Here is a 25,528-nt window from a genome sequence, read left to right as displayed (position 1 = left end):
TGCTGAAGGAGCTGCTCAGGGTCCTCACAGTGCGGTGCAGGGGGTGGGAGGAGTTGTCCATGATGGGTGTCAGCTTGGCTAACGTCCTTCTGTCCGCCACCTCCTCGATGGAGTCCAGTGGGCAGCCCAGGACAGAGCTGGCTCTCTTTACCAGTTTGTTCAGTCTCTTCCTGTCTCTGTCCGAGCGAGTAGAGCCCTGAACACACCAAAGGACCTCAGTCTCCTCAGCAGGTGTAGGCGACTATGGGCGTTATTGTCTGTCCTGTCCAGCTTATTGTTGAGGTGAACACCCAGGTGCTTAAATGAGTCCACCATGTCTCACTGATTGCATTCAACAATAATTAGAATATGTAGTAACAAACAAACGGCCTTCTAAGACATTGAATGAAGGACTTTTACTATAGTGCAGTACACTGTGGTACTGCCACAGTACTGTACTGTACATATGAATTAATGATATGAATACTTCCACCAAAGCTGGGTGTCAGGGGGAGGTCTTATTTTGTTATTGCCACAGAAACTTTAGCAATAGTATTCAGCTCTATAGTCACAATTATGACAGGAACTGAAACACAACATTTTTTGGAAAAAAAAAAAAAAACACTGAACACTGTTTGTGTGCCTCAAAGCTTCTATAACATCGGAAAAGTTGAACCTGTTCAAATGTAAATTTCAGATGGAGGCCACGCGCCTGATCCACGAACCCTCCGACCACCCCATCTCCTCCCTCTTACGGCCTGTTCAGCGCTGCTACGGTTATGAAAGCCGAGCTCGTCTCTGATTGGCCGTTGCTGTAGAAACGTCCAGTCTCACTATTATCGCTCCATCCCGCGGACCAATCAGCGACGCCGCTCGGCCCCCCGACGTCAGTCTCCTCTCCGCTCAGCCAATCAGATTGTTCTATATGACTGTACTTCACCCTGCCAGCCGCCTCTCGCTCAGGTAGACGGGACACACGAAAGGTGAGACTTTACCGACATTTGTGGGCGCGAATGACTTATTTAGCTGAATTTTGTTAAAGTAAATCTGTTGTTTATGTGTTTGAGCGAAGAACAGAGTCGTTTTTTGGCTTTAAAACAGAAAGAAAAAATATTTAGGGGCGTTTTGTAGGTTTAGATGAAACGTTCAGGTTCTTAATTAATCATGATATAGATTCCGTGTCCAGGTGTCAGTGATGTGTTTTACCTGTGCAGGTGTCTTCTGCGGGACTGTAATGAAACATGTAACAGCTGCATGAGTCCGATACTGAGTTGAAGTAGTTCAAGCAGCTGACGGCGTGTTAGCAGTGTGATTCTGCGTGTTTCCGTATTTAATTTAATCATTTAAACAGTATTTAGATGGTATTTATGTCACAGTGTACCACAATAGTTTCGCTTCATAGCAAAAAAAAACCCCTTAACACCTGTGAAAGAAGTAAATATTGACATGTGGTAATTCTAATTGCAGCACTATCTTTTGATTATTTGTGAACTTATAATCACTTAATACAAGTACACACTGGAAGTAGTGGTCTGAAATCAGCTGTATTTCAGTAGTAAAGTGTTTTAAATTCTCCAGTTGTGGAGCGTTGCATTTACTCAAGTACTGTACTCAAGTATGCCTCCGTGGTACTTGTACTTTCCCTGACTGTTTCCACGGTTTTATTTTTCCAGAGGGGCATGTTGTACTTTATACTGCACTACGTTTATCTGAAAACTACTGTTACTAGTTTGTAGGATCAGATTTTCCATCCAGAACCTTTGATGCATTTATAGAAGACGATGCATAATTATTAACTATCCATGACTGTAGGAAGTAGGTAACAGCTCCACCTCAAGATCCCACCTGTTTATATGTTAATAATCCCAGAAAACACTGCATTTGCTTTAGAAGTACTTTAGTTTTGATACTTGCCGTTTGCTGATAACTCTTCACTTTACTCACAGTTTGAATGCAGGACATCTTTGTGATTAAAAGACAAGCCTTCGTGGACTCACAGGACGGAGAATCTGTCTGTCCACCTGGAGCTGTAATGACTCCATGTCTTCTCTGATTGGTGCATGTGTAACGCGGTCTCCCTCTTTCCCAGTCTTCCCTCCACACCTGCAGTCACCTGGTTGTCCATCATGGCGGTGAACGGCACGGCAGACATCTTGAGCTCTGCCTACCTGGCGGTGGAGTACGTGGATGCGGTGTTGCCAGAAAACCCCTTCCAGCCCTCCCTGAAGCACGCCTGGGGCTACATGCTGGACAACTACACCAAGTTCCAGATCGCCACCTGGGGGTCCCTCATCGTCCACGAGTTCATCTACTTCCTGTTCTGCCTGCCTGGATTCCTCTTCCAGTTCATGCCCTTCATGCAGAAATACAAGATCCAGCAGGTTTGTGTGGTTTTTGGTTGTTATGATTTCATTTTTAGAGAGATTTTTGCGTTATCCTTGATGGACGTCGTCTCTGTGTGTGGCTGTTTGTGCGTGTGTGCAGGACAAACCGGAGACGTGGGAGAAACAGTGGAGGTGTTTCAAGATGCTGCTGTTCAACCATTTCTGCATCCAGCTGCCTTTGATCTGTGGGACTTACTACTTCACCGAGTACTTCAACATCCCGTACGACTGGGACTCCATGCCGCGCTGGTCAGTGGCAGCACAACAAGACGCACCTGAACGCATCACATCCCCCGGGCGTAGACTCACAACTGCGTGTTTTTGCATTTTTAACAACTTAAATGTAAAATCCAAACTGTGGTGACGGCAGAAACCTTATTTTATTTCTCTTTTTGTCAGATTCAGATTCCTTTATTGATCCCTGAGGGGAAATTGTTTTCGTTGCAGATGCTCCATACGAGAATGAAATTAAAAACAAATATATATACTGAGAAAAATATATACAGAAAGATAATAATAAAGAATAAGAAAAGAAACAGGAGTGACTGCGACAGGCTGCATGCTCGGTCGGCGCATGCGCTCTGCAGAGCCTAAAAATGGATAACTCAGGCCTCTCCTGCAGCTTCATTTCAGCTTTACACGTAAACAAACCAGAGAAAATGTGTCATTTATCTTAATGTCGTCAGATAAATTCTGAAAGATACAGTCAAACCATTCTGTTTAGATAAATCCACAGAGCCGGAAAATACAACTGAAATAAATATTGCGATATTAAGATTATTTTTTATTATTAATACGTATTGAAATGTAGGAAATGGAGACAAAAATGATCAAATGCAGGTTTAAAGCAACTGTTTTACAGTTACAGTTTGCTTGAAAACATTAATGTGAACAATAGCAGTACAGGAAAAATATAATAATAATAATAATAATAATAATAATAATAATAATAATAATAATAACAGGAGTGCATTTATTTATGCAGTGTAGTTGTTACAGTCTTGTCCATTCAGGATATGAGTGATATGTATGTTTTTGTCTTTTATTGAGATGAAAACAATATCTCCAGTTGACTTGATGAAGAACTCTGTGTAGATTTCGACCACATTTTCTAACGATGACCCTCGTCTCCCCGTCCCCTCCTCCAGGCCGTACGTCCTCGCTCAGTGCTTCGGCTGCGCCGTCATTGAAGACACCTGGCACTACTTCCTGCACCGCCTGCTGCATCACCGCAGGATCTACAAGTACATCCACAAAGTCCACCACGAGTTCACCGTGAGTAAGAGCTGCACGTGATAAAGTGGACAAACACAAACGCGCATTTCCAGGTGTATCTGTTTACAGTGCGGTTACACATTAAAAACACTCCCGCACGTAGAGGAAAGGTGAACGCACACACATGTAAACACACACAGCTGTGTTTCCATCACCTTCGGGGATGTTACATGGACTTACATTCAATTCCTGGAGACTTATCCTAACTGTAGACACTGCTTGTAAATGGATTAATGTCCCCCAGCTTGAGTAAGACATAGGCATGCACGCGTCTTCATCACAGTGTCTCTGCTGTCCCTCAGGCTCCGTTCGGCATGCAGGCAGAATACGCTCATCCCGCCGAGACCCTCATCCTGGGGGCTGGCTTCTTCATCGGCATCATGATCTTCTGTAACCACGTGTTCCTACTGTGGGCCTGGGTGTCCTTCCGCCTGCTGGAGACCATTGATGTCCACAGGTAGGACGCATTTCACTGCCCTGTCCCTCCATGTCTCTGTGATGTTGGACAGTTTATTGTTAGGACTCTGAGCACTTTCAGCAGAGCGATCACAGTGAAGAGTGACACAGCAGTTACATGACGAACTGCACGTTTGTCACCGCGTTCAGTGCAGAGGTCGACCACTAGAGGGCCACAGAGAACACCAGACGTCACTGTCATGTCAGGCGGCACAGGACTCTCTTCTCTTTAAATACTGCAGCCTTATTATTATGTCAACATGTTTATATTTTGCTGTTGTTTTTGGATTACATACATACAGCTTTAGAGAGCGATGCAGACTGTGAAGGTGTAAACACGACCGCAGAGTCTAGACTGATCAGACATTTGAGATTTCATAGGTCATGTGTCTGTGCTTTTGTTATTTTCATGATTTAAAATGAATTTAAGTTAGAAAATCTGATTTTAAATAAAAAAAATAACTGAATTTAAGAATTGAATTTTAACTATATTTCATACATTTTCCTGGTTTTGTGTCTTTTTGTAAATTACTTTGCAACTTGCTTCTGAAAATTTTCTAAAAATAACATTTTATTCATTATTATTTTATGTAAAATGACCCACAGATTCTAAATTACTTAATCTTTGTTCATAATTTGTCTTATAAATGAAATAATCCTGAAAGTGTGGACACAATATAGAAGTCACACAGTGTAGAACAACGCAGAAAAAAGGAGAAAGGGACGAAATAAGTACATTTAGAAGAAATTAATTGATAAATTAACATGAATAATTCCACAGTTTTTCCAGTTTTTGCCTCAATTTACACATTTTCTCTTGTCATCCTTTATTTAATCAGTATTTTTTGCAGTTACGGCCAGAAAGTCAGACTTTCTTTCGTCCTCTCTTCAGTATCACATTACAAAATCATCGTTTTTGATCGTCTGTCCCTGAAAACAGCCTCTGAATGAAAAGCTGACAGACTCTTTCTTGCTCCCTCTCAGCGGCTACGACGTCCCTCTGAACCCGCTCCACCTGATCCCGTTCTACGCCGGCAGCCGTTTCCACGACTTCCACCACATGAACTTCGTGGGGAACTACTCCTCCACCTTCACCTGGTGGGACAAGCTGCTGAAGACGGACAGCCAGTACAACAAGTACATGCTGAAAGAGGGAGACAAGAAGGAGCAGTAAACCGCTGGTGCCTCTGCTCGTACGCAGGCCCGGTCGGTCAGGACGAGGGGGGAGGAGGCAGCGAGTTGTAGAGACGCACGGCGAGAACACAAACAGCGCTGCTTCTGAATCTGAATCACACACCACAGGTGTTCTTTAAACGAATCAGGGCGACCGGTTTGATTCTGAACGGGACTGCGACTTGACTTCAGTCCGTCTTCTCTTCCTTTCTGCTGAAGAAATGTTGTTGTCTGCCTCTGTCAACAGCTTCTGGCTGAATAAAAACCGTCAACATCCTCATTTTGATTTGCTGCTTTGCTCATTGAATGAAAACAAAGTCGTAGCACACGACTGTCTTGTGAAACGCTTCCGTTTACCTCTGTACGTCTGAGCACTTTAGCGCTTCCTCTCCAGTCAGACTGAGTCACTGAGTGACTTTGTGTTAGAGCTGCGCCTCAGTGGGACCTGTTGAAACCCAGCGTGGACACGTTTGACTCGAACCATGTCAGTTTGTGACGGTTCGAAGGGGATCGGCTCATATGGCACTTTGTTCAAGCCTACTTTGTTTTAGTCTGTAAGAATAAATTAATCTTGATTTTACAAAAAGAAACCTTGAAAATGTCTTGTTTTTTTCTGTTTTTGTCACAGTAGAATAAAACTATGAATGAGTTTGAACAGGAGTTTGGTTGTGTTGAGCGTTTTTTTGACAGAATTTTGTCATAAAAGAAACTTCATGCTCCTCAGGTCTTCATATAGGTGCCATTGTGTTCATAAGATATCGTCCATTAATGGCACATTTCCACTGGGATCACCTGCAGTTGAGGCTTGAGCATTTCTGTTAAAGATGAACATCACAGGATCTTCTTGGTGAGTGTTTTTGTATTTCTCTGCAGACACAGTTAATGGGGAAGTGGGTGATTTCGTGTGTAGAAGCTGAAGGTTCCCTCCATCTCCTCTCTGCTGCACTGTGGACACACCCCACCGCCCCGCTCAGCGCAAACATCTGCGTCAAGTCAGCCAGCAGCAGCAGGTACCAAACAGGAAGTGAAGCAGTCTTACTCTGAGGGCTGAAGTGATGAATGGATGCATGATATGGTCACATGAATGACTGCGCTGTCACCTCTGGATTAGTTTTCCATGGGCATATTCATTTTTCATGAACTGTACTTCAGTTTGGTGCTCTATGATAGAAAACACTGTCAGCGTTTACAGTAGGGTTGTTATTGACAATTATATTGCTTATTATTTTTCCAGTTGATGACTGTTGAAAATACCATGACAATGTCCCAGAGCCCAGATGATGTCCTCACATCCTCGCATTTGTCCAAAACCCAAATAAATTAAATTTCAAGTGGCTCACTTGTAATGAAGTTCTGTTTCTTACGCTTCTTTTCACAGTTACACAGTTTATTGAGAGTCGATTTATTTAATTCCCACAGTTTTTATTTCCAAGTCTGTTGTTTGCCGAGTGATAATTTTATTTTATGATGCCAATTTTCACCGCGGTCTGTCTGGAATTAAATAAAACTCACAAGGCTTGCAATAAACTCTTTTATTGCAAAAGAGGCAGGAAGAGATAACAATAAATAATAAATGATGCATAAGTTGACTGAACAATTTATTGGATTATTTCACATTTAACGCTTATATATTTTGTACTTTTTGTACTACTCTTACTTTATCAGTTTATTTATATGGAACACATTGGATCTCCAATAGACTGTTCCTTATTGTCTGCTCTGTTCCAAATATTCCCAAGATGTGTACTTTTACGAGTTCCACATGTGGGCTTTTATTTTAAACATATAAGATAAACAGGTTCGGCTGTTGAGCGCCGCAGGAAAAGTCTTTATTCTGAAAATTATGACCGGATGTGATGATACTCTGTCACGCTTTACACCGAAGGCAGCCTGCTCTCAGGTACGGCAGCGCATCGCACTCCAGCAGAGAGAGAGAGAGAGAGAGAGAGAGAGAGAGAGAGAGAGAGAGAGAGAGAGAGAGAGAGAGAGAGAGAGAGAGAGAGAGAGAGAGAGAGAGAGAGAGAGAGAGAGAGAGAGAGATATTTATAGCTTAAAGCGAAGCTGCAGCACAGAGATAAGGCTTGGGACCAAGCCGTAGGCAGGCAGACAGACAGGGCTTAGGGAAAAAAGAGGACACGTCAAAATGAAGCCGTTCGCTTCGGTGGTCTTATTCGCGGCCGCAGCGGTCGTCCTGGTCAGCGCAGCCGGTACAGATGGCGAGATCTCCTTCGAGTACCACCGTTATGAGGAGCTGCGGAAGGCGCTGGTGTCGGTGTGGCTGCAGTGCCCGACCATCACCCGCATCTACACCATCGGGGAGAGCTTCGAGGGCCGCGAGCTGCTGGTGCTGGAGATGTCCGACAACCCCGGGACGCACGAGCCTGGTCAGTTTTACGCATACATTAAAGTCTATCTTCATACTGCGGTGAGTGCGCGCCCCATCCCGCTCCCTTTGTCCCCGCTCTCCTCCGCGGCAGGAACCCATCCCCGCACGCTGCGATAACACAAACACATCACGCACTATTGCGCACACAGAAGCACCCCGTGGTTTTCCCGTGAGGGTGGCTCAGAAACGACCTGCGTGTCGGAGAACCGGAGCGGAGGAGCGCAGGTGCGTCGTGCTGCGCGTGAAACGGTGAGCGCGGGGCCTGCCGCATCACTTCAGACGAATGTAGATGACAGATCGCAGGATCAGCCACGCAAAGCCGCCATTTTGCTGGTTGATAAGGATCCCTCATCCCATGTCGTGATTCTGACTAATGCATCCCGTGGATCATGGCACGGCTCACTGCGCTGAATTAACATCCGCTCAAATTAAAAGCAGATGTGTGAGCGGCGTGGAGAGAAAAGAGCTGAGAGCATCAAAGAGCTGAATATTAAACGAATCTGTAAGTCCTGACGGGGTTAGAGCAGCTATGACGTTTCTAAGTGGACCCGGGTTATGTCATGACTTCCCAGCATCCGCATCACTCTTCATCCTCAGAGCGTCAGGACCGGACTGCAGGATGGAGGAAACCGTGTAGAAGTAGATGTGAGGCGACAGCTGCTGCCGTTTTCAGATGAAACGCACCTTCTTCTTTCTCTAAAGTCACGCCCGAGCAGAGGAGAAAAACACATCAGGTGTGTTTCTCAAAGGTTCATTTAGGGGAGCAGTGTTTCAGACAATTGGCCTCAAAGCAACAGGAGAAGAAAACATGTGAAAAGATCAAACTGTGAAAATGCAGCTGGCCTTCAGGCGCTCGCTGGGAAGGTAGGACGGGCTTGAATTATCTTAAACTGATGCACAGAAAGAGCCAAATTCTCTGAAATGTCCCTTTCCTTCTTCCCTGTATTGCTTTATTTCAAGCTGGAATTAAACCCCACCAGACGTGATTCAATACTCCAGCTTTTATGTCTGCCATCTGCTTCTTAATGTCAGAAATTGAATGCCTGTCTCCATCCCGACGAATGTCGTTGGACTGTGAGACCTCCAGGGACAGCGATGGAAATAAGCTCGGGACTCGATCCCTGACCGGGTCTGACGTGCAGGGTCACAGAAGTAATAAACCAAATTACAGAGAAAGATCCTGTAAATGTTAGAAATAGGTGCACTTTCTCCTGATGTGAGAGGACACAGTTTGCGCCTATGGAGCAGTAATTCAACGTCCTTTAACGGACGTCTGGGAATGGGTCAGTGGTTCCTGTCCAGCGCTCTGAACAGCGACACGCAGCAGGAAGTGATTCATTTCTACCTGAAACAAGAAAAAAAAGCTGTGTGTAATCGCTGTGTGTGTAGTTCACGGTCCAGGTTGTGCTGGTCCAGCTGTACGTCTCGTGCGGCGTTTTTGCTGTAAAGGTGTATTTTCCTCTCTGGGTGTGTTTGCGCGGTCTTGCAGGTTTTGTGTGTTTTTTCAGCTCACGTGGTCACAGAGTCTAATGACCGTATGGACGCACTAAAGAAGCCTGTAATGGTCTGGTGGGCGTGCGCACGCATGAGTCACAGTAGCGCTGTGGAGTCCTTATTACTACCAGATGAGTTTCCAAGCCGCTGCCTCACCAACAGGGACACCCCCCTCCTCCCCACTGCTCTCCTCCCCTCTCCCCCCACCTCCGCTGAGCAAAACATCCACAGCAAGAAGGAGGGCGATGGATTTTGTGAGCTTCCCTTTAAGGCGCCCGACCAATATTTTATCTGACCCCCACCGCGATGTGTTGAAACTCCAAGGTGGAGCCGAAATAGCAGTTGCCGGGGCAACAGATCGGCTTAGTGCACTGAGCTGGCTGTCTGCTCGTGGTTGGCTGCCTCCAAAGGACGGCGGTCCTGAGCTCGTGCATCTGTCAGTAAGCGGCCATCTGTCATGCACTGCGGCACAGGAGCTGCCTGTAGCCGACAGTGTAAACATGCCGGTTACATGTTCAGTGCATGAAGTGTAGGCAGCAGCGGACAGGACAGTAACTGAGTACATTTACTCAGGTAATCATTATTTTTTTACATTAGCAGTGAGTCAGTAGGCGATTTGAGCAGGGATGCCATGACCACCTGCCACCCCCCCCCCCCCCCCCCCCCATCCACTAGAAGGAGTGCAGGAGCAGAGGCTGTTTAGTTGAATAATAATATGAGGATGCCCCTTTCATACCCAATCGTGATACCATATTATGTACTTCAGTCTTCAGCTGTGTCTCCGTTCAGAGGCCTCCTTCCCTGAACGGAGACACAGCTCCAGACAGTTAGCAGACAAAGTTTGCCGCCGGCTGGTGGAGAAGGTGGAACATGTAGCGTCTAAAGAGCCACATTTCTCCCTGAGGAGTTGATGGAGACTAAAGAGAGCTAAAGGAGAGTGAATACTGGACTGACATTTTCCAGGTAGACACAGGCTAATGCTGTCTGCTGGATGTGTAAATGGGAAACTATTTTCTACCAAGTTGACCATCTCAACTTGCAGCCAGCAGCTTTAGCTTAGAGCAAAGACTGGACTCAGCTAGCCCGGCTCCGTCCAGCGTTGACAGAAATGTCTGACAGCACCTCTAATTCCCACTATTCACACAAGTGAGCTGTAAAAACCACACTTTGCAGTTTTACAGGGGCTATGCGGCGACCGTTTCCTGGCCAGGTACAGTAACTTCCTGGAGTCTCAGTTTCTTGCTAGGCAACCGTCCAGAGCCGAGAAACCATGAGGCACATAACTCCCCCATAAAACAGCCAATCGTCATTTTCAGAAGATATAATGTGTTAATTAGTGATCTCAAGAGGTGCTGCTCGGCCTTCTGTCGTGCTAAGCTGAGCCAACCGGCTGCTAGCTTCATATTTAACATATAGACATGAGAGCAGTATGAGTCTTCTCATTTGACTGTCTGCAGCTAAGCATAAGTGTCTTATGATAAAAAGTTAAACAGTTAAACATACACATTCGCACATCCTAGAATAAAATTCAGCAATATAATATATATAATGATAACCTCTAACTGTCCATTCTGAAGCATGATGAGCATGAATGATCCTTTCAGTGCACGTTGATGATAGCGTTTATGCACATTTACTGAAGTAAGTCTGTGAAAGCAGGACTTTTACCCGTAATAGAGCAGTTTTAGAGTATGGTGTTGTTTTCCATAAGTGAAGGATCTGAACAACACTTGTTTACATCTTGAAGCTGCGTCATATTTGAGAGTAGAGGAGCAGAAACGAAGGGTTTCTCTTCAATGAGATGGGCTCTGGCTAAACTCTTTCGCCTCTCATGTCTGGAACTGTTTACAAGGCTTCGAGTGAGAGGAGAAACCCTATCTTGTAATGGGTTTTCCTTTGTCTGAAGGTGAAAAAAAAAAAGACGTATTTCAGTGTGCTGTAGACCATCTCCTGCTGGAGACGCTGGACCGGTTTATCAGACAACAGAGGAAGTATGTAATCCCTGGTGAGCACGCACACAGATGCTCAGTTCAAGCGTACAGCAGCCAGACGCACAGCTGGATACGGTCGTGTCAAATGACATATTGAATGTACAGTAAAACGCAGGTAGTGAATTTAATGGCACACATTACGGTGGAGGAGGATGGAGTGTGAACCCAGCGCATTGTTTGGACATTTAGCTGCGAGGAGCCTCCTCAAGCAGAGATAGAGAAAACAGCTGATAGGAAGGAGGAGCCGATGGCCACCGGAGACCGAAGAGAAAGGAATGATGATGGAGAAAACGGGAAATGTAACAGGAGAGCAAGGGTGACGAGGGAGAAGAAGAGGGGTGGTCCAGTGAATGCAGGGGGAATAATAACGGAAGGAGGATGAGAGGAAGGCCAAGGCATCAGCCAGAGGTCATTTATTATACATCAGACACCGCATGCGCCCTCCTCCACCCTCCTCCACCCTGCCTCCACTGTGCTCTGACTGCTTCTGCTTCTTCTTCTTTTGCTTCTTCCGCTACCAAAACCTCTGCTCTCTCTGTTGCAGCTAACGTTTCTGTGGTTTGCACACTTCATATGCAGCATCTCAGCGCGCTGCGTGATCACTTCACGTCGTGCTGTGCGTTGGCCATACGAGCAGCCGACAGCCAGTTCCTTTCATAACCGCTGTTCTACTGACTTCTGCAGGTTTTTGTCTGCAAAAGCTCAAACATATATATGGAGCTTTCGTTTTCTAAGAGCTAAATGTGGATCTCTTGGCTCATTGAATGCTAGGATGTAAACCACAGCTGCTACAGAGCTAGCAAATGGCTAAGAATCATGTTAAATGCTAACATTGTTGTTTTATCTTGCAACTACTGTGATTATTAACTGTACAGTCAAGTGAAAATCTTCTTTTTGTTGGAGCAAACAATTTTTCAACACCTACATTAAAACTAATTTAAACACCAGACAAGCAAGAAAATAATCAGCTGATTACTTGATAATAAAAATAGTCATTAGTTAGATGTTAAAAGAGTAAAGAGGCTAGTGAGGAAAAGGTTTGGAACATGGCTCTCTGTGCACGCATGATCCAACCTTTCATCATATATGGGCTTATTATTTGACCTGTGTGTGTCTGTGATATCAGATGTCATTCAGAGCCAACAAACTGCTTGTATGTGTGTGTGTGTGTGTGTGTGTGTGTGTGTGTGTGTGTGTGTGTGTGTGTGTGTGTGTGTGTGTGTGTGTGAGAGACGCAGAGTGAGAGTGTGTTTGCTCAGCCTCCGAGTCCATTTGTCTCCCTGAGCGCCTGCCTGTGTCAGGGTTGCCAACATGGTGCTTCCCTAATGACGTTGCAGCGGTGGGCGTAATTACGCCGTCGCCTAGGAAACCGCATTGATCACCTGCCATACGCCTTTGATAACTCCTGACAAAGTGCGGGATGATGCGGTGGGCTTTGTTCGCCTCAGATGGATTTCATCGAGCTGAGGAGAAATCAGTGGAGTTAAGGGAGACGCTGCGCCACGTCAACCTTTCGTACACATTTAGATCTCACTGCTCAGGGCTGTTAAAATATGCTCACATGTGCCTGAAAACCGAGGACAAACAGAGGTCGTCCACATGATGAATTTTGCAAGAAATGTGATGATCCAACCCTCCACCTTCAGTGTCTTCTTCAAGCAAACATGCATGTGAGCAAGAAGCCGCCTGTTTTGATAATTTATGAAGCATTCGATTCATTTTTCAAACAGAAAGAAAGCAAAGGTTTGACATTTTCTGGACTTAGCAATAAATCAACTAATTCAAAACAGAGGTAGCTCCACCTACAGTTTGGATGGATACATGACATAAAGCAACACCCACCGTGTTTGCTCCTGTTTGCCTGATGTGTGCTGACTGCCTCTCTTTGTCCTGTGTGTTCTGCTGTTGTCCTGAACCCAGTTTGGGTTTTGCTTAATGTGTCACCACCAGGGACGGACTGGGACAAGAAATCGGCCCTGGCATTTTGGACCAGACCGGCCCACCACATTTGATAACGCACACCTTTTCGGTCTTTTTCGGTCTTTTTCGGTCTCTTGAACGTGTATGCCAACTGTGCAGCTCTTTAAAGCCACGTACCTTAAGCCATGCAATGAGTAAACGGGAATCAGTGAGAGTGGACACATTAAATATTTCAAAAAAATCTAATTTATTAACACTACAAAAAAGTACACTCCACCACTCCATCACAGTAATGGATCTTTAAGCAGAATTCATCCTACTGGGTGTACCTATGTGTTTCAGGGAGGAAGAAAAGAGAAAGAATAGAGATGAGAAATGATGGATCAGATGTTAACTCTTCCAAGAGTGGTACTCAATAAATTGTGAAGTGACCCAGTCCAAAAGGATGAATGTAGCTGAACTCCTGAATGAACTTTGAACTCTGTGTGTGTATGTTTGAGGGAGAGATTTAATTATTGGTCAGTCTTCAAGATAAAAATAGCAGCTTAGAAACTGAAAACTTAAGAGGGATGATGACATGAATGAGGGAGAGGGCTACATACACAATATGTCATTGACGTTTTATCATTGTCAGATTTACCGAGGTGGGTGGGCTGCTTTCCTCATTACAAGTGTTGTGAAAGCAGTCCAGCTTACCGCAGGTTTTACTGCATGTCCCTGTTCAGTGTCGCCGCCACCACCACTGTCATCGGCCACGGGAGCATTTGGCAGCGTTGGCTTGAAGAGCCAGCTTCTTCTTGTCTCGCAGTTTCTCTGCACCTCCTTTTCTTTTTCTCTCCATTTTCGAAGATCCTAACAGATTACGTTACCGACGCAAAAGGGGAAGTGTTTCATGATGAGATTGGGCGAGATGAGCCCCGTCACATGTCGGTGGTTATGAACAAACTCTTGCGCTGACTTTTTTTTTTGCCGAATGCTTTACGCCGGCAGGACCAAAGGGAAAGGGGTTGGTGTTTAACGATGTGATTGGGCCAGTCCAATGTCAGTCGGGCCGCTGATCAACTGTCTGGTATTATGGGCTGCTCAGACCAATCTTTAAAAAAAAAAAAAGCACGTCAGCCCACCAGGAAAATGCCCGGTATGTCAGATGGTCAGTCCGTCCCTGGTCACCACGACAGCTTCTGGGCATTCCTCACATGTAAAATATTGTTTTCCATATCATAATTCATCTGTGAACCTGATGGGAACATGGTAACGAAACACCACCCATATGTACTGAATGTGAAGTGATCACATGTCAAAGGTTTCACATGTCAAAGGTTCACATGTGCTTTTTCTTTTACTCGAGTGAGCGGTTATGGTTGTGCACAAGAGAATAAAAGCTCAGAGAGGTGCAGACAGTCTGACAGAGAAGAGTAATAAACTGAGAAAAAAAAGGACAGGACACAGTTGCCTCCAGAGGGGAAAGGACATTTCGATTTTTTCCACCTACGCAGTGATGTGTCACACTCGCTTATGTGCAAAAACGCGTCCTCTGTGTATGTGTGCTAAAAGACCAGGCAGAGCTGTTACATCAGCGTGAGTTAGCGAAAATGATAATTAATGACATTAATACAAAAGAATGACGCAGTGAATCATCATCATCAGCACACGGCACATCACCCAGAACTCACCTAAATACATCTTTAAATTCATGTGTGAGAGAGAGGAAGGGTCTGCAGACACTGAGCATCTGTGTAAAAGCTTGAATCACAGTAAGTCATTTATACAGCTTCAAAGTGTGTGTGTGTGTGTGTGTGTGTGTGTGTGTGTGTGTGTGTGTGTGTTTGACAGCTCTGTCAGGCCTCTGAAGCCTGTAAAAAACATTCTCCAACATCAGAACAGAAAGAGTTAATTGAAGTCTTGAAATCATTAGTAGCAACTCGGAGAGAAACCAGATTTGAGCGTTTAAAAATAACCCGAGTACCAGATGTGTGCTGGGCGGTGTGTGTGTGTGTGTGTGTGTGTGTGTGTGTGTGTGTGTGTGTGTGGTACTTACTCATGCAGCCACCGGGATTATTTTACAAATACATCAAACTGTCAAAGAAATCTGCTGAAATGGATTAAAGAAAAGCATCGACGCACGTGCGCACTTCATCTCGAAAGCCTTATTTTTGTACAGAATATCAGTTTGACAAATTCATGCGAAAGACGTGAGAAATGCAGGAGAAGAAGCCCTGAAAATAATAAAATAATAGAGATGCACACACACACACACACAAAGCCCCCCTATAAAAGCAGGACCCCTGCTGTGACTCGGCTTCAGACACACACACGCGCACACAAACAGACACCAACACACACTCCTCACCATCTGCTGATCCTGAGCTAAATAACTCTTAACTGATCTGAACGAAGCACAGCTCAAAACAGCCACAGAAAGTCACTAAAGGGCTTCATGTACATCTCTCGCTCGCTCGCTTGTGTGTGTGTGTGTGTGTGTGTGTGTGTGTGTGTGTGTGTGTGTATTTTAATACACGAAGAGGCAAAGAGAAGGAACAGCTAATTAGTGCATTAAACAGATGGTCAGAGGCTTTATCATTAAAACACAGCTTTGCAGAGAGTCATGGTATAAATAACAGTCAGATATAAAACTGTGATTAAAGAAAGCAAAGCGAGCCGAGGTAACGCCTTCCTCTCATGTTTTGATGCCTGTAAACTGACATGGAAGCAGCTTTAGAATCAAAAGCATCAGCCGTGTGGTGCATTTTTAACGATACGTTGATTCATCAGTAAAAGAAAGACAATTAAACCGCAGCAATTTTGATGATCACTGAATTGGCTGAGTTATTTATTAAAGGGAAACACGCCAACTATTCTCTGGTTCCAGCCTCTGACATGTGAATATTTGCTGCTTTTCTCTGGTTTATATCGCAGCTGCCCTCATTATGCATGTATGTGCTCAGCTATGCGCCGAGCTGAACGCACTTCCAGTAAAAGCTGAGGTTTTGAGCTGGCCTTTGAAGTTTTCCCTGGAAACAACTGTGAAACTGAAAACAGTATTGAACAGTCAGTGATAGTGATTATCATTTTCACGTGAGAAAATAGAATTTTCTTTTATCGCAGCAGCGTCTCAAATTCGTTTCACATGCAAAATAAAATCATTGTGCCTGAATGTGAATTTTAAATGTTTCTCAGTGCTGAAATATTATATTTCACATGTAAAAATGTGAATTTCACATGTGCTTTTCTGTAAGAGCGGTGACACCATGGAAAACCCCCCGAGGAGCCCTAATTTTGTCAGACTCTGTGTGATTAGTCCAATCTGATCCCAGACCTGTCAGGATTTAGGCAGAACAGCCTTTGACAGTGTCTCTCACTAATCTCGGTCATTATTGTCCAAATGGAGTTCTGGGCTGCAGCGTTCAATTCTGTTTGACCTTTGAGCTGATGAGCCAGTGTGTGTGCGTCACTGCTGGAGTGTGTGCATCCAGTGGAAAGGTGTGTGTGCGCAGGGTAACCTCTCTAACACCTGGGAACGCTTTAACAGTGGCCTTCCACCTCCTCTGCGTCCAAAAGAGAGAAAGGAAATGCTTCTTTCCCTGACTGAAACGGCTTCCTCTAACAAAGACTGTGACATTACAGTGAGATTTCTCTGTGTGGTTCTGTGGGCGGTTGTGTTTTGTGTTCAGCCTCTGAGCCGTAAACACTCTGCACAGATGAAGGTTGACTGCATAATGTAGACTCACAGCTCTGGTTTGTTCCCCGCAGGTGAGCCTGAGTTTAAGTACATCGCCAACATGCACGGCAACGAGGCCGTGGGCAGGGAGCTGCTCATCAACCTGGCTCAGTACCTGTGCAACCAGTACCAGCAAGGCAACGAGACCATCATCGACCTCATCCACAACACCCGCATCCACCTCATGCCCTCCATGAACCCAGACGGCTTCGAGAAGGCCGCTTCTCAGGTATGAACACATAAACCGGATCCAAGGATGAACTCAGAGGACGGCAAACATTGGCCTCGCAGCACACACACAGCGAGATTAGCAGGTCTAATCAGGTCTCGCTTCTCTTCACACGAGCGTCTCAACACCGTTTCCTGTTTCCTGCTTAGCCCGGGGAGATCAAGGATTGGTTCGTGGGCCGCAGCAACGCGCAGGGGGTGGACCTGAACCGGAACTTTCCCGATCTGGACCGCATCATCTACATCAACGAGCGGGAGGGTGGAGCCAACAACCACCTGCTGCAGAACATGAAGAAGGCTGTGGATGAAAACACCAAGGTAGGCGAGGACTCACGCACTTTCAGCCGGTGTGTTTGCTGAAGGACAAGGCTGTTGTTTCTCATTGTCAGCAAATCACACAAAAACACCAAAACAACAATTAGCCTTATCCGACACTCTGCCCCAACATGTTCATCCCTGTTGAACTTGGAAATCTTTATGAACGGGCCACAGATACAAAGAGCAATAATAAAACATAACAGCAAAACCGCCTGACCGCTGTTTCACCATCGTTACGCAAATAAGAGTAAATATTACATTTTCTAGGGACGATTTTTAGGTGTGGATTAAAAATTGATTAACTTATTTTCTTTATACCTTCTCCCACTTGGTTCCATTCTCAGGAAGCACGGCATTTTATTCCACTGTTATGCTGATGACAGCCAGATCTATGTCCCTCTTAAAAAGGCTGATTCATTCTCCCTTAAGCCACTGTTAAATAGTTTAGATGTTGTCAAGGCCTGCATGGCTCTAAACTTTTTAAATTTTAATGAAAACAAGACTGAAGTGATGGTCTTTGGTGGCACCTCGGTGACCCCCACAGTCGATCGGGGTTCCTTGGCACAGATCTGGGGGTAAAAGTGGACGCGGATCTTAAGTTTGAAAGCCAGATTAAAGCAGTGGTGATAACGAGCTTCTTCCAGTTAAGGCAGCTGGCAAAAACAAAACCTTTTCTCCAGAGACAGCACTTTGAAACAGTAATCCACGCCTTTGTGACCACACGACTGGATTACTGTAATGCACTTTAAATGGGGGTTAGTGGGTCCTCCATCGCACGTCTTCAACTGGTCCAGAAAGACATTTTTTAACTGGCACAAGGAAGTTTGAGCACATTTCACCAGTTTTAGCTTCACTCCCCTGGCTACCCGTCCACTTCAGAATCCATTTTAAAATCCTTTCATTTGCTTTTAAATCTCTAAATGGTCTCGCCCCATCGTACCTCTCTGAGCTTCTGCACCCCTGCACACCCAGCTGATCTCTCAGGTCAGGAGACCGGCTGCTCCTGAGGGTTCCCAAAACCAGGCTGAAGCTCAGAGGGGATCGAGCGATTTCTGTTGCAGCTCCAAAATTGTGGAACAAACTGCCGCTGCACATTAGACAGGCCTCTTCACAGTTAATGGGCCCAGTATGAAAAAAATATGTAATACTGCACATTACAATGGATGTAATGGCAAAATGTTGAACATAAAACGTTCATAGTGGTGAACCTGCCGAGAATTATCCCCTGAACCTGCAGCTCCTCTCAGCTTTACGTTGGTTTTAGTCCTTTCATGGGATTTGTTAACAATAACATAAACAGAATATCTCCAGATTTATCCTTTAATGCTCTATAAGACGTCTGGTGCGTGAAAGCTGTTATGTTTCAGATACAGAAACACCTCTTTGGCTTGTTTGCAGGTGCAGGGTGTATTTTTAAGTGTTGCTAATTCGTGTTTTTTCCTCTGCAGCTGGCTCCAGAGACCAAGGCTGTGATCCACTGGATCATGGACATCCCCTTTGTCCTCTCAGCCAACCTGCACGGAGGAGACGTGGTGGCCAACTACCCCTACGATGAGACCCGCACTGGTACACGAACACATGTGGACACCCTGTTTTCCTGTGTTACTTGTTAAAGTGTACATAAGCGTTCCCTCGCTCCATACAAAGAATGTTTCCACTGGTTTAATGAGACTAATATTTGACCTGCGAACAGCAAACGTTTTATCCGTTTTTCCTCAGAATGTCGTAACTCTAATTTAAATCAGATGGAAAATGTTTCCCTCTCCGGCTTCCTGCGCGTTATTACTCCCTCTAAACAAAATGTGTTTGCACACACTCAGCGCGCCGCAGATGCAGGTGTTCAATCAGAGCCGCTGTCTAAACACTGTGCGCTCGCCTGTTCCCCCCCTGTCGTTCTTCCTTTAAGGCTCCACCCACGAGTACAGTGCCAGCCCGGACGACGTGATGTTCAAGTCTCTGGCAAAGGCCTACTCCATTTACAACCCCGTCATGTCCGACCCTCACCGACCCCCCTGCCGTAAGAACGACGACGACTCCAGCTTCAAAGATGGCATCACTAACGGAGGGGCCTGGTACAGCGTGCCAGGAGGTAAGACAGCGAGCTCCCAGTGTGTGGGGATGAGGTGAGCTGCAGGTGAAGACACGCCTGGGCTTATGTGTCGACACTGGGCTGGATTTGCTTGAGGCTGATGCTAATATTGATATATGAGATGAGATTGAACTGGTGGTCAAGACCCTGACCATGCAACCACAATGAACTTATTCTCTTTCCTTCATTTCCTGTTAACTCTCTACTTCACTCGATCTAACAAAGGCAGAAAAAGAACCATTTGTGCTTAAGATGACATTTTTTTAAACATGAGCCTTCCTCTCATTAATCGCTCTCTTCTGACTCATGACAGGGATGCAGGATTTCAACTACCTCAGCAGCAACTGCTTTGAGATCACGCTGGAGCTCAGCTGTGACAAGTTCCCCAACGAGGACACGCTCAAGACCTACTGGGAGCAGAACCGCAACTCACTGGTCAACTACATCGAGCAGGTGGGCAGCACCGACAGGACCGTGACTGTGTGCTATGAGCAATTTCACCATTTGAGAAAGCGATGACTCATAAACCAAATCAGTGTGCTCTATCTGAAGGGAATGAAATGACCAAAAAATGACTCAAGATGCAGCTCCTGAATTGGCACCTTCATGGTCAAAGGATGCAGTGTTGTGCCTGAACGCGTTCATTGAACGATAGTTCATGAATTCGTTCATATTTTGGGCGAACGTGAACTGAACATACTGTCTTACCGCCTGGTGAACGTTACTGTGAACTCGTTCATTCTGGTGTCTGTGAACGGCACGCTCTCTCAGTTTAACTTCGTTCAATAGGGTGCCAGATTTCTATAGAGCCTTCCAGGCGAAAACCCGGCTAAAACACACCGTAAACAGGCCGAAAGAACACCCAATCTGGCAACACCAGCCACCATCATCGCACCGCCGCATGCGTCATCAAAACAAAAAGCAGCATGGAGGCGTCGTATGATCATTTAAACGAGTTTTATGACAAGGTCGGCGAGGATGGGAAAAATCTGACATTTCTGTGCAAACTTTGCCCACCGGCTTTCAAAAAGAAAATCTGCACGTCAGTCACATGGGGTGAAAGCTGCAGCTGCTGCTAGTGTGGACTGAATGGACAGCAGCAAAGTGTTAAAGCAACAATGAGGAAATGCTGTCCCCTCAATGCTAATGTAAACCCTGGCTGGATAAGGATCAAAATTGGATGTGAAGATGAGTTACAGAGTTAACACTGATAAAATAATTGCTGTCTGTGGTTTCTATATGGGCTGTGGCAATAATTTAGAAAAATAATAGCTCGCAGCAAAATATGGAATAAAAGAACTATGAACTAGTTCATTTCTGGAACAGTGAATGGTGAAACTTTTGAATTATGAACTATGAACTGAACTAGTTCATTTTAAAATTTGTGAACTGAACTTTGAACTAGTTCATGTAGAAAGTGAACTTTCCCAACACTGAAAGGATGGTTAAGTTAATACTGGGGAAAGATCACCTTCAATTTAAGTAAACTATGTATGTACATCATATATAAAAGAGTATGAAAATGAATCGCCTTGTGGCTCAGTTTCACAGTGGAGTAACAGAATACAGTGACTTTGTACTGCTGCACAGTAGAAGATGTTTAAGGACAGTAAAGAAATATGTAGTTGGTGCATTTTACTCTCTGCTTGTTTACAGTCGAGCAAAGGATCCAAAACTTCCTTATGCCATTTTGAACATACCTCCCCAAACAGACATTTGTCCCCTCTCTCCTTCATTGTGCCTCTTTGTGTGTTTGTAGGTTCACCGTGGCGTCAAAGGGTTCGTGCGCGACCTGCAGGGCAACCCCATTTCCAATGCCACCATCTCTGTGGAGGGCATTGACCATGACCTAACCACAGGTATCAGCATCCAGTTTAACTCAAACAAGCCTGACAATCACACCTGCACTGGTACAACACACCCCACTGACTGGCGTGAAGTGTAATAGAAAGGTGTTGTGGTGCCACCTGGTGGACATACCTGGTCATGCGGCGCTTTTTCAGCAGCTGATTTTTATTTGTATCACAGTGACAGTGAAGACATCTAAACACTCTGTGCTGTGAGGATCCGTTTGATGGCCCGTTTGCTGCTTACTCACATGTATTAATGAGAAAAATCTGCGTTTTGTAGCCAAAGATGGAGACTACTGGCGCCTCCTGGCTCCAGGAAACTACAAAGTGGCAGCCTCTGCCCCAGGATACCTGACCGTCATCAAGAAAGTGGCTGTTCCCTACAGCCCTGCAACCAGGGTAAGACTCAGAGAGACGTGAAGCAAACCAAAGCTGCCTCACGTTCACTGTGTGCTCCCTTCATAGTTACAGAGGGGTGGCTGGCGGGAACCTGACAGTGCTGAGCGAAACCTTTTTAGAGACTTTTAGCGCTGTCCTTAGATCAAATCAACCATTTTATCTGACCAAAAGTTTGTGAACATCCTGCTAATAGCATTTTTGGTTCAATCTCAGGCAAACGGAAAATTTATTGTAAATATTTGGAAAAGACTTATCTTACCGACTTACCGATCTAATCAACCTTTTCTTGTTGAGGAATCCGTAACTGGATCACTTTAATCATGCAGCTCCAGCAGAGAGGATTCAACCAATGCTTGGTTTTAACATGCAAAGCCGCCTGCATTTAAAAACATAAAAACAAGTGACTGATAATATCTGATCACCTGGTTTATTATAAACAGTTTATGTCTGGCACGGGTTTATCCATATAAATGGCCACATGTATAGAAGGGCAGAGTAAAGTTTGATCTCTTAAATCGATGGCTCTCAACCTTTTTGACTTCTGACTGTTTAAACAAAGCTGGGTCTGTTTAATGCTTTATTTTATAACCTTAAAGACTAAACCAACAATGAACGCGTGCTACTAACAAGTCTGCCCGTGTAGCCGAAGAGTTCTGTAGCTTATTCCTAAAAACTCATTGTTCTCCAACTCCAAACGAGTTTTTTATATCCTGATGCCAGAAACAAAGCAGATGTGCGCGCCTCTCATCTGTCTCCATGTGCGTCTCAGGTGGACTTTGAGCTGGAGTCTCTGATGGAGAGGAAGGAGGAGGAGCGGGAGGAGCTGATGGACTGGTGGAAGATGATGTCAGAGACACTGAACTTCTGAAGCGATTGTCTGGCCGATGATCGGACCGCCCGCACATCGATGTAATATACTCGACATTCTGTGTGCCCGTCCACTCTAAAAAAAAGAATATATTGTCTCATCTTTGTTCCATTCTCTCAATCAATCGTTATTTTAATTGATTCTGTTGTTTATCATGTAAGGGTTTGCCTCATACTCCTGTAGATTGAATACCCTGCAGACACACAATCACACGCTGACAAACACAGGAGGAATTTGCAGGTAGTTTTCGTGGCAGCGAGATCGATGTTGATTTCTGTGGTATTGTGTTCTTTATCGTACACGTGATTGGTAACCATGGCACCCATCTATATAACCAATGAGAGACTGATTATGTGTGTAAAAGAGCTGTTTACATCATGACCACATGGCTCTGCCCAGAATAATTTGTCCCTTTTCCCTGTTTTAAATGTCTCTGTTTCTCCAGGCTTTAGTACAAATACACAAATAGAAACACACAACTGTACACACACACACATACACACACATACACACCCTGCTTCTCTCTCTGTTTCTATCCTGTAATATAAAAAAATCCACCACTACGGCTCTGAGATAATCAGGGACATTAAAAACACTGTAAAATCACTGTAAACATTATATTGTACACAATCTATACAGGCAAGCTCATTTCCCTGTATGTTATTGATGTTTCTTTTTTTTAACTGAGTGCAGCACAGCTTTGATTTCAGCACAAGATGAATGGTAATAATATATACTGTATTTATGAACTAGGTATAGCAAGAAATATGTGTTTTTTGTAACTAAAAAGAAATCAAAGAACACAAGGCCATGACACCTATAAATCTGTCCACCTCAGTCTACCCAAAGCCATTCCTTTGTACGTGCACTACACAGGGAATACCATGGTACATGAGGGACTGTAGTACATGTGAAAGCTGTTTTTCAAGGATAAATTGACACTAATCTTCTGAGCGGGACTGTATGGAGGTAGTTGAGACTACAGAAAGAATTTATTGAATGTATAGCTATAGAAACGGTTACATGTGTAAAGAATGAACTGATCAATAAAATCCCCCTCTTTATGTTGTCACTCTGTGGTCTCGTCGCCTTTGTTTGAGCTCATTCGGGTGAAATTAGCCACCCGAGAGAGAAACTGGTAGTGTCTTTCAGTACACATGTTTACGGGTGTATTGCACTTGCACACTAGTGATGATGAGGCTTTTTTCTCTTTTAAGTATACTTGATATCAGACATAAACAAATCTGAATTTAGGGAAAAAAAATTGTTGCTTGCAATTCAATGTGTGTAATTGAAATAGGTTGAGTTGGTGCCCCCTAGAGTTAATACTGTATATGGCACAATGAAATATTTAGGATCCTTTTGATTGATTTATTGCGGTCTTGGGTGTGAGTGGAATAACGTTTAGTCATTTTTTTAAATTATATATGATGCTGGATTAAATGTGCATTGCTGGTTGTACTGAATTAAAATCTTAAAAATGAAAACGATTACTTCAATGCAGAAAAGAACAGAAGTGCTGCACTTAAACTAATGCTGCAACTGAACAATACTTAATGTAATACTGTTTAAATTAAAGTAACATAGAGATTCATAGTGATTAATAGCTGCAGAGTCAGCAAAGTGTGTGTAGTAGTAACATTACACCATATAGTAAATCAGCATATGCCAGAATAATATATATGATTAAGTAATGATAGTTATTGTTTGACTGTATTAATGGAGAAACATGATAAAGTCCATAATGGGATTAACATAATGTTTGTGTGTTGTCATGGGAGCACGTGACCACGTTCCTGGTTGCCAAAAGACAATCGTTTAATGTGAGTGTGTTCCATTTCTGGACGCTAGGGGGCAAACGACTCCCAAACAAGCTAACGGCTAAACGGCTAATGGTATCGTCACAACACCAATTTAATAAAGTTGTCATGGCTAACGTGTCGGCAAACTGTTGCGGACTTTCACATTCAACCGACGAAGAGCGACATTATCGCCCCCGGAAGAAGAAGTGTTTTTGTCCACCTGACGAATGTAAGTCCAGTGTTACCCCTCCTTTTAGCTTCGGTTTGGTCCTCACCAACTAGCTTGAGCGATGCTAACTGTTAACTCTAACCCTCATCCGTAGCTAGCTAGCTACGGAGCTGCTAACGTTGATGATGTTTGGTGCTTAGCATGACAAAACAGTAAGTTTATCACTTTATTTTCCTGGACATGGCCATTAATTCATTACTTTGACTTAGTATGGATATCAAAAAATACAGAAAATTGAAAATTCAACTGTTAACTGGTGATATCGTACACTTTGCTTCACGTTTTTAGGGATTGTTTAAGGCCACAGAGTAAAGTTTGTGTCTTTAATTGCAGCTAAACCTTCTGTGACCTTGTGACTGTAGAAAGAAGCATTCTTTAAGAGTCAAAGAAAAAGTCAAATTAAATGAAACTTAATGCTATAAAAGTATTACTAGAATAAACTGGTAATGTTATTATGAAACTGAATCTAGGTTCAAGTACAGTTCAAGTGAGGTTAACTGCAGTGCACCCTGCATGCTGTACTTCCTGGCCAGTGTGTATTTGTATCCTTCAGCCTAAAGCAAATGCATTGTTACACCAGTGTATTTTCAAGTATTCACCTCCCAACACACACACAGTCACTTACTTACCCTAACAATAACCACTGACCCAAAAATCAGCTCTCTTTCAATTGGGGACAAGGTTTTAGTCCCTAGTTGCACGAGCCGTTCCTAATTAACTGGTTTTAAGTCTGAAATGTGTCCCCAAAAGTTGCCTAAGTCTCACGCATGCACAGAGCAAGGGTGGCACTTTTAGTCCAACTATGCAGTTGAATCAGCTGTTTTAGCAATAGATGCACACTCTGCAGATCAATGGCCCCCTCGGTCTATTAGTCATACCAGCCCTATTAGCATCTGCTATTAGCATCTCCTCATCGATACCATTGATCAAGCTGCTCTGGTTTCAGGACACAGCCGAGACCGGCGAGAG

The 25,528-nt window shown here is 44.3% G+C and overlaps 2 protein-coding genes across 2 annotated transcripts; both read left to right on the top strand.

Annotated features, from left to right (window-relative positions):
• The first annotated feature begins 898 nt into the window (after positions 1-898).
• Positions 899-5,547, top strand: msmo1 (methylsterol monooxygenase 1). The gene is made up of 6 exons (XM_070980385.1): positions 899-962; positions 2,069-2,360; positions 2,464-2,612; positions 3,512-3,638; positions 3,941-4,095; positions 5,079-5,547. The coding sequence occupies exons 2-6, from the start codon at positions 2,106-2,108 to the stop codon at positions 5,266-5,268; spliced, it is 876 nt and encodes a 291-aa protein (XP_070836486.1). The 5' UTR covers positions 899-962; positions 2,069-2,105; the 3' UTR covers positions 5,269-5,547.
• Positions 5,548-7,128: 1,581 nt separating this feature from the next.
• cpe (carboxypeptidase E) lies at positions 7,129-23,600 on the top strand. The gene is made up of 9 exons (XM_070975222.1): positions 7,129-7,651; positions 16,809-17,005; positions 17,155-17,322; positions 18,771-18,888; positions 19,229-19,411; positions 19,725-19,864; positions 21,171-21,270; positions 21,542-21,660; positions 22,430-23,600. The coding sequence occupies exons 1-9, from the start codon at positions 7,411-7,413 to the stop codon at positions 22,526-22,528; spliced, it is 1,365 nt and encodes a 454-aa protein (XP_070831323.1). The 5' UTR covers positions 7,129-7,410; the 3' UTR covers positions 22,529-23,600.
• The last annotated feature ends 1,928 nt before the right edge of the window (positions 23,601-25,528 follow it).

This window comes from Chaetodon trifascialis, chromosome 2, assembly GCF_039877785.1.
Source record: "Chaetodon trifascialis isolate fChaTrf1 chromosome 2, fChaTrf1.hap1, whole genome shotgun sequence".
Taxonomy (NCBI): domain Eukaryota; kingdom Metazoa; phylum Chordata; class Actinopteri; order Chaetodontiformes; family Chaetodontidae; genus Chaetodon; species Chaetodon trifascialis.
This window is presented reverse-complemented; position numbering and strand designations above follow the sequence as displayed.